The sequence below is a fragment of the Arachis hypogaea genome, chromosome 12 (assembly GCF_003086295.3).
Source record: "Arachis hypogaea cultivar Tifrunner chromosome 12, arahy.Tifrunner.gnm2.J5K5, whole genome shotgun sequence".
Lineage (NCBI taxonomy): Eukaryota > Viridiplantae > Streptophyta > Magnoliopsida > Fabales > Fabaceae > Arachis > Arachis hypogaea.
Genome location: NC_092047.1, coordinates 33,798,098 through 33,808,182, shown reverse-complemented (window position 1 = coordinate 33,808,182; position 10,085 = coordinate 33,798,098). Strand labels below are relative to the sequence as shown.

At 28.1% G+C, this 10,085-nt stretch overlaps 1 protein-coding gene across 1 annotated transcript; it reads left to right on the top strand.

The window, feature by feature from the left end:
* Positions 1–419: 419 nt before the first annotated feature.
* Positions 420–1,758, top strand: LOC112727295 (probable membrane-associated kinase regulator 4). Its single transcript, XM_025776981.3, has one exon. It carries the CDS (start codon positions 564–566, stop codon positions 1,599–1,601), a length of 1,038 nt encoding a protein of 345 aa, XP_025632766.1. The 5' UTR covers positions 420–563; the 3' UTR covers positions 1,602–1,758.
* The last annotated feature ends 8,327 nt before the right edge of the window (positions 1,759–10,085 follow it).

The following is a 10,085-nucleotide window of genomic DNA, read 5'->3' as shown; positions in this document are numbered from 1 at the left end:
CTATTTAAGTAGTCTTGCTATTTATACGATTCAGTTATATAATTTGAGGCCAACACTGTCAAATTGTTCTAGTGTTAGATATTAGAGTTTTAAATAAAAGTAGTTTTTATTGCTATGTGGCAATACTAAAAGTAGTTTTTATTCGAAAATTTCATTTGTATGAGTCATGGCTGGGAAGTTACAAGAATGCCATGTGATATGAAAAAAAGTTTTGGATTTAACCTCTTACAACTTTATAAGAAAATGGATTATTTGAGTTGTCCAAATAACATTTTGATAACTTAAAGAGGTAATTCAAAATTTCAGATGGTAGAACTTAGAAGAGAGGTGATAAGGGTTAATATATATTTTTTAATAAATTTAAAAATGAAAAAATAGTCCTTTTTATATTGCAAAGTTTGGCAAAGATCATCACTTCAAATAATACCATACCCCCTATACTCTCTCTCTCTCTCTCTCTGCTCAATTTCCCATATAGGCATCTCCATACTCCAAACCAAAGCAAAAGTATTCATTTAAGTTTAACACATAGAAGAAGAGATCAAGAATCACATGAAATAAAAATGGCCACAAAACAATCAACAACAACAACAACAACTACTACTACTACTACTTTGGTTCATGTGAATGAAGACTACATTGACATGGAATTAGTCACTTGTTGTTCTTCAAACTTGTGTCCACCACAAAAAAGCTACAGCAGAGAATTTGAATTCCAAATGACTCCATTGTCATCAAATGAGAAAGATTCAACAGCTTCTGTTGCTGATGTACTCTTCTACAATGGAAAACTACTCCCTCTTCATAATGTGAAGTCATTTTCATCTTTGGAAGATTCCAACTTTCCCATCATCACCAACACCAACACCAACACCAACACCAACAACAACCACCTTTTTGATGATTCATTCAGTAACATTATTTCACCTTCAGAATCATGCAGATTAAGCAGTGATTTTGCTGTAACCCCAGATGAATACTTATTTGAATGGTCTAATTCTTCTTCTCAAATCAACAACAATAGCAATGTTCTTCTTCCAAATAATAAGAAATCTTCTTCTTCTTCTTCTTCATGGTCAAAGAAGCTGAAGCAGATTATTGTGGGTCAAAGGATCAAGAACTCAAGGTCTTACATTAGATCCTTGTTCTTCACCAAAGCATCATCTGGTTCTTCAAGATGCAAAGAGTGTCAGGATTTGAAGATGAAGAACAAGAAGAACAACCACCAATTTGGGATGAACATTCTTGAAGATGATGAGTTTAGTAGCATCCATGGTAGAAGATCTTTTTCTGGGGTGGTTCAGCGGCATTGTGGTCCATCAAAGTCTTCATCTTTATCAACATCTTCATCTGGGTCAAGTTCATGTTCTTCATCTTTCTCATTCAGTTCTTCATCAGGGTATAATAATAATGATTTGCAAATTTTCAAAAGGAACATCATCAATGCTGCAAATAATTGTGAGATTGAAGGTTCAATTGAAGGTGCCATTGCACATTGCAAGAAGTCTCAGCAAAAATTTGCTTCCTCAAAAGTTGCAATTTGTGGGAAACAAGAAAATGAAGAATTACTACCTACCATTCCTAGAAGAGAGGTTAATTAATTAACCATCACACTTATAAAAGTAGAGTTCTTCGGAATGTTTAGACGTCATGTCTTGAATTCAATTTTTAGAAGCCATGTGTATGCAGCAGATTTTATAACCACTCTGTAATGGAATTTTTTTTTAAATAAATTATTTTATTTAGCAAAATATATAATTTGTAGTGTATTAATCCATTTATATCACATTGACATATCTCATTTACACTGTAAATGAGATACATTTATAATTATTTTGTTTGCACTATAAATAAAATATGTGTATTATTATAAAAACGTTATAATTAAAATAATATCAATTTAATTTTTATTTTTAAATTAATCTAATTTTTAGATTAAAGATTCATCCTAACAAAAAAAATATGTCTGTTAACCCCCAAAAAAAAGTGTGTAAAGAGAAAAATTAAAAAAATGATATTTTAATTTCATTAATTTCAATTGAGATGCTATTTTATTTTCCAATGGAGTTTTGTTGATGCTTGAGTTAACACAAGTATTATTGAGTTGTCCAGCATTAATATATATTTTTTTGGTTCAATTTAATATCATATTATTAAAAAAATTTTAAATGTACTAATATATTAGTGTTTCAGTCATTTTTAACCGTTAAACTTAGTTATAAAAAATATATAATATATAATTAAGATCAATAATTAAAATTTATTGAAACATCAATATACCAGTATATTTAAAAGTTTTCCTATATTATTATTCTTGTTTCTGTCTCTTTTCTTTCTTTTTTTTTTGGTACATTTTATTACTACTGAATCTCTTAGTAGCTCCAAAGAGTAATTTGTTTGTGCAATTGTCTTTTAACTATGAAATTATGTAGATTTTTTCATAATACAACTATTTTATTATTGGTTAAAAAAGGAGAAACATATATATGAAAAGAGAGAGATATAAAGTAAATTACGTATATAAATTAATTGGTGTTTAAATTTATGAGATTGTAACTTTCTAAAACAACAGATGTGCTTGCAACTTTTTTATATCTATATAAATCGCTACAAGATGTAGTAGTTTTTAACTGTACGTAATCCGTTACAGGGTGGCGCAGATTACGTGAAAAAAGTGCAAAGCTAGATGATGTAGCAGTTTTTTGAAAGAACGCGACCAATCATAAATCTTATAGAGTCCAGTGGTTTATGAAGAAACAACGGCTAACCTAATTCGCTGGAGAGTGTCACGGTTTACGTGGAGGACGGCTATAAAACTGTGATAGCCAGTAGCAGATCCTTCATTTCGTGTGAAGAGAAACTTTAGTTAGAGAAAGAAAATTCTTGAGGGAGGAAGGAGGAAGGAGAAGGCTCAGAGAAGATTTGGACTTTTGGGAGAGGCCATATTCAAGTGGGACCATGCGCGGACGACAACCGCTTGTACTGATTCAACAACATTGTTTACGTGCTAAAAACATCAATGAGAAGGTTAATTTGTTTTCTTTTTAGTATTAAAGTTTAGAATATAAAATCTAGTATTTAGGATAAAGGGATTAGAATATAGAATTTGAAATTTATAGTTTAGTATTTAAAATTTGAAATTTATAGCAATTTCTGCTCAACTCGTTTTTTTATGTAATTTGCATTACCGTTGTAACAAATTACGTTTAATTTAAAAATTACTACATCCTATAACAATATACATAGATATAAAAAACTTGCAAATACATCTGCTGTTTTAAAAAGTCATCATAATTTAATAAATTTAAAATTCAATCAATTTATTTAAATAACTTTTATATATATATATATATATATAAATAAATAAATAAAGTGATTGCATTACAATTTACATGTAAAAAATCCTTTTCAAATTTGATGGCTTTATAATTAACATTCGAAAGAACATCCATTACTTACATAACGTGCATATTATGTGCACTTAATTAGTCATTAAACTTTATGCTTTAACAACAAATTTTAGTTGGTCAATTAATTAGTTCACTTTTTTTTTTTAAGAAAACTTAATTCTTTAATTATTGACCAGAAACTTTTAGGATGTGTTTGATTTGTTTTTTTTATTTTTTATTTTTTATTTTCATTTCAGTATTTTGTGTTTTTTAAATTTAAAAAAAAAATAAAAATAGAAGATGAAAATAAAAAACAAAATTTTATTATTTTTACAGTTTTCTTCAAATAAAAATAAAAAAATATTAAAAATAAAAACAAAAAATAAAAACACAAACCAAAAACACCCTTATATTATAATTATTGAAGTCCAATTAGTCAAGACCATTAGATGATGATGATTATGTTAGTCGTTAACCAGCAAAGGTTTTGAATTCATATTTTTAAAAATACAATTTTTTTTCTGTTGGAATACTTTTTAGTATAAAAAATGTTAGACTTAACTCAAAATTTATTTACAAATTAAAGATATTCATAGTTAAAAATTTGATTATATTTTTGACCGCATGTATTTTGAGAGAAATATTCTATTAATTTTAACGTTTTTGATATAAAAAAGACCTAATTATAAAATTAAAAATAATATAAGAATTCAATTGAAAAAAAAAACGTATAAGAATTTAATTAAAAATTTAGTAAAATTATAAAGAGAACAAAATTATATAACCTTTTATGAATAAAAACTTTTTTTGCTTGAACACTTCTATTTTTTTTTATATAGGGAACTTCCCTCAGGCTAGGCCAAACTAATGAAGTTATTAATAATAAAATCTTGATGGCTAGATCAATTGAAAAAAAAAAAGAAAAAAAAAAGCTTTATGGAAAGTTTTCTTATTTCCCTCTTCAATCTGACTCTTTTTCCCAAAACTTGATTCTCAATGATGGGTCTAAACTTTATTCCATCAGTGTCCAACAGAAAACAAACAAAAGTGAAAGTATGTGATCAGTGAACACCATTTTTATCCTCACCCCTTTCTTTCTGTGATATTTTTTTTAGAGTCCTTTCTGTAAAGAAGGAAAAGTTAAAAAGTTTTTTGGAATAATTAACCACCCACTATAACTTTCTAATAATAATTAAAAGAAAATGCGATGTCAAAGACAAAAGAAACAGAGCAATGCAAAAAAATAAAATTGAAAAAAAAAAAAAAGTAGAAAGAAGATTACAAAACGTCATTCACCTTTGGAAAGGAAGAAAAAAAAGCTCAAAAGAAAAAAGAGAAAAGAGAAAGGGAGTGAGAGAGATTAGTTTCATTTGTAAGATGTAAAAATTATGGTAAATTTTGGTTTGAAACCTTAATTTTTTTAAAGTATTATTTTGATCCTAACATTTAGTTATATTTTAATTTATTCTTTAATATTTTTTAAATTTTATATTTGTTTCAAAAAATGTTAATCAAATTTATTGTTGTTATATTATTAAATTTGACACGAATAATTAATGAAATAAATAAAGTAGACATTAACAACATTATTAATTAAGTCATATATATATATATATATTATTTTCATGTATTAGAAAATTAAAACATAATCAAAACCTCTTTCTTAGAACACTTTCTCTTCTCTTTTGGTTTTTTTTTTTTAAATCGAAAATCTTAATCAATCAATGCTTTAAAATTAAAGAAAAATTTTTTACATTAGAGATAAGATTATTGGCTCATCAATATTTTAATTACTTGTATCAAATTTAATAATGAGATAAGATTAAACTCATTTGAAACTTTATTCAAAATATTAAAAATAAAATTAAAATTTAATTCAAATATTAATGATTAAAATAGTATTTTATTTTGTTTTATTTTTTCGAATAGAAACTTGTGGTCACTATATCCTTTATTGAGAACATTCATGATTACTAATAGTAATCCCAGCAAAGCATCATGGTTGACTGCAGATTAATAAAAGCTAATTTAATCAGTGCAAATTATGTATCCTTGTTGCAATTACCTAAGTATAACAGTAACTGAAAATGATTATGAATTTATGATCATAACATATGCTTATTTTCAATTTCAAAAGGGCCCCATGCAACTATGTAAATACAGAGTTTAAATGTTATCAACTGACGAGTATTATTGGACTATTGGCAACTTCAAATAATTATCAGTGAATAATTGAAAAAGATATTTTGTTTAATTTAATAATGTGTAATTAAATTTTAGTGTAAAAAAGAAAAAATCGCTATTGGATTAAAAGTTCATCATAATAGATTACGTTTATAAATTTTTATATAAATATGTTAGAATTAATATATTTTTTAATGTATAAAAATTAACAATAATATAAATGTTTAAAATGTTATGAATATGATTGTTAGATTATGTTTCTGTCAATATTCAATTCTCACAAAATTTGGTATACATCACTTTTAAGGTTAAATACGATTTAAGTTTCTAAGATATAGGTCAAAATTTTTTTTTGTTTTCAATTTTTTTTGCATATAAAATCGTTGCTAAGGTTTAAAATCAAATTTTAAAATTGTCATTTTTACTTAAATATTAAAATTTTAGACCAAATTATCCATAACAAAAAAATTATAAAATAAAAAAAAAAGAAAAAATAAGACAAAGAAAGTGTTTCTGCTCCTGCGAAAGGAGAAGGAAAGAAAGAGAAACGGGAAGGGAAGAAGAAGAAAAAACTGCTCACGATCCACTTTTGTCTCCGTTTCCGCCGCCACCTCTGTATCATTTTGGTCTCTAAAGTAAGAACGATTTTAAAATCAAGTTAAATCTTGGGGACGACTTTGTATACATAAAAAAGTTGGAGACAAAAAAAATTTTCGACCTATATCTTAATTATACTTAACCCTAATTTTTATAATGAGCTGCTGTAATTTAACAATATAATCGATAAATAAATTTTATAAGAACACAAGATCGGTGACTAAATAGCTTAACCAATCTAAATACCTTAACCAAATGTTATGTTCTTTAAGAGATATGTTTCCTTAAATTCAAATTTATGTTCACTTACTATTGTATCGAACGTTTGTTGGTTAATGTGTGTCAAGTTATATACATGAGACATGTTTAAACAGTTTTGTAGTTATTAATATTACAATTTCATACAAGTCAAAATTTATTTACATATAAAGGTAAGATGTTCAAAAATTGAACTCAATAATTATTTTCTTGTTCCTAGCCGTTCATTGCAACCCTACCTTTGTGTTTTGATATTGACTAAACATTAAACAAAGGAATCACATACATCATGCATGCAGAGGAATTTTATTTCAACTTGCATGCATGTTAGTATGTTACAACTTGTAGGGCATCAATTAGACAAATGGATAGAACAATAACATATATAAGGTACAAAGAATTATTTCCCTCAGTTCCCCACCATAGATGGCTTAATTTCCCAAAAGCGACATCACCCATCCCTTATTCCCTTCTTTCTATATAGTACGTTGTACTTTTTTGCTTTAAAATTGCATATAAAATAGTAAGAAAATAGGGAATTAATTTCTAATTAGTTAATATTAATTAATTTTTTATTTATATACTCTTTTTTCTTTTTTTTTTTTTTAAGTTGAAGGATTTAAAATATAAAATTGAAAATTTAGGAATAAGTATGGTTTTGGTTCCTAAAGTTTGAGGTCAAAATTAAATTCGTCTCCAACGTTAGTTTGGATTTAAAATCTTCCCTAACGTTTTATTTGGTATTAAAATCGTCATTTTGACTTTTTACGGACAAAAATACCTTCCACTACTACTATCTTTATCACCACCACCACCTCCCTTACTCCCACCAAATACCAATAATTAGATTCAAGAACACAATATTCAACACCAACAATAATCCATTATTCAAATTCAGAAATAACAACGTCAAGTTCAACAACAAAATCAACACACAACAACAATAAAATTAGAAAATAACAAATCAAAATCAAAAGCAGAAGCAGAAGCAGAATCGGAAGCCGAAGCAAAAGCCGAAGCAGAAGCAGAAGCTGAATCGGAAGCAGAAGCCAAAGCAAAAGCAGCAACAGAATAGGTGAGGTGCAGCGGCGAGGACGCGAAGTTGCGGCGAGGTCAGTAGCAGCAGCGACAGTGGCAGAGCGCGACGGCGAACTCTTTCCCTGGCTCACGTCTCCTCTCTCCCTCGCAAGCTCTCTTTCCCTCTAGTTCTGATTCCCAACGGCGATGGCGGCTCCAAGCTTCGCCGGCGCCGTCCCCTCTTTGCCCTCATCTTCCCTTCCCCCCTTCCCTTCCCTCTTTCCCCTCTTCCTTTCCCCCTGCGTTCTTTCCTTTTTTTAATTTTATAATTTTTTTATTAAGGGTAATTTAGTAATAAAATTTAAAATTTTATTAAAAAGAATGATTTTAATACCAAATGAAATATTGGAGACAAATTTGATTTTGACTCTAAACCTTATGGGACCAAAACAGTACTTATCCCTAAAATTTAAGATTTAAAATTTACAAAATAAAATTGAATATTTGAATATAGAATTAAAAAATAATTTTAAAAAATTAGTAGATATTGGTTGAAAAAGATTAATTTCGTAGTTAAATGAATTCTTATTGAAATGGTATTAAAAAATTTACATCACTGACAAAAATAAATAAAAAGAAGTACAAACAACAAATAAGTTATCAAAAGATTTTAAAACACGACAAAAATAAATAAAAAATATCTTTTATAAGCAGCAAATAAATTTTGGATTTGACAAGCAATTTGTGTATTTGATCCGATTTTTGTGAAAATATTTAATTTGGATAAGTATTTATAAAATGTATAAAAATATTAGAGTAAAATTTGATCACTAAATTTCTTTTTTCTTTTTCTTTTTTAAAGTTTTCAGTTATTCACATAAACTGATAAACATTGAATGAATATAAAAATCCCAAATTTTAACTGTGTGAAAGAATATCCTTTTCCTAAGGTGAAGATTCACATGTAGTTGTTGCCTGAAGTTGATAATTGAAATTCTTAAATAATAATTTAGTCAAATATGTTAAATAATCTAACGATTTTTAACTAGCAACTTTACATGAAGATAACTATCACTACAATAAATAAGAATTTTCGTAACGACAAAAAATTATTGCCATAGATCGAAAAACGTTACTAAAACTTTAGGCAATACTTTGACAATCATTTTTGACATGTTGTATATGTGGCCGTTACCAATGCTAATAGGCAACATTTTTTTTTGTCTAAGGCAACGTCAACAAAAAAACCGTTGCTCTTGTTACCTTAATTGTAACACCCTACCATTCATATTCTTAAACTCGAGTCATAAGTCAATGATAATAAGGTGATACAATTCAAGATGGAGTTGTAATATATATATATATATATATATATAAGAGATTATTAAACAAGAAGCCTAAAAAGAAAATTAAAAAAATTGCGAGTGCAAACACACACGTATCAAAAATATAATGCATTCAAAAAAGCGGGATAAAATAAAAATTTAAAGGAGGAATAGAGTAAAGACAGAATATATATATAAAAATATATGTATGATAGCCATTAGTCACAACCTGCGAAGTTTAGGTCGGCTAGGGTTACAGCAACAAAAATAGTTGATAACAGTTTCTATTTCTCCCAAATATATATCAAAGCGTCTATAGGCAAGGTTTCAATAGAAAATATATACATATACATCATTAAAGTTTTCCAAAATAAGGGGAAGAGAAATCTAAACAAAATACAATACAGAATTCAAAAGAACTTTGCTATCTTCCAAACGAACTCCAGCTCACCACGGAGTACCAGGACCTGCATCTAAAAAACAAGGAATATATACGGAATGAGAACCTCCATCATGGGTTCTCAGTACGGTAAAAATATCAAATATATACAATATAAGGTAACAGGAACTCTCTAAGCAATCTTAAGCTTCCACACAATAATCTTTCCATCCTAGGTTCTCACTAATCCATGATTAGGCAACTATCATAGGAAATTCTAATCTAATTCACTTTTTTCATAGTTTTCACAACTCTCTAAACTCCAAATAGAACAACCCTCAGCGTCAACCGACACCAGCATGAGGGACCTCTCAGATATTCAAACACAAGCAAGACAAACAAATAATACACAAGTAAATTCAAGTAAAACAATTAGCACATGTTCACTTAATATGCACAATTAAACAAGCCATGACAAGTAACAAACCCAAACAAATCAAACAAATGCAAATGATGCATGCCTTTCCTATGGCCGATGAGCTCATCTGTCAATTATACAGCCAAACCCAACATGTTCGGTAGCTAACCTTGGATAGTCTCTGTGTGTGTGACGTCGGGTTTTCTACCAGTAAAGAAATTCATAGAAACGGTTGCGTTGTAGATATAGTTTCTAAACCGGCAAAAATCCCTTCGTACAAACGTGTTGGGTGTCACAAGTAACAAACCCCTTTAAAAATTGTTAACCGAGTATTCAAACCTCGGGTCGTCTTCTCAAGGAACTGCGAGGAAGTATGTTCTTATTATTGGCTATAAAGGTTATAATCGGGGTTTAGAAGGTGAGAAGCAAGTAATTTAAATGACGAGTGAATTAAATGGCAATTAAGAATAAATAATAACTGTAAAGCAACTTTTAGCAAGGTAGAGAAATTAGAGGTC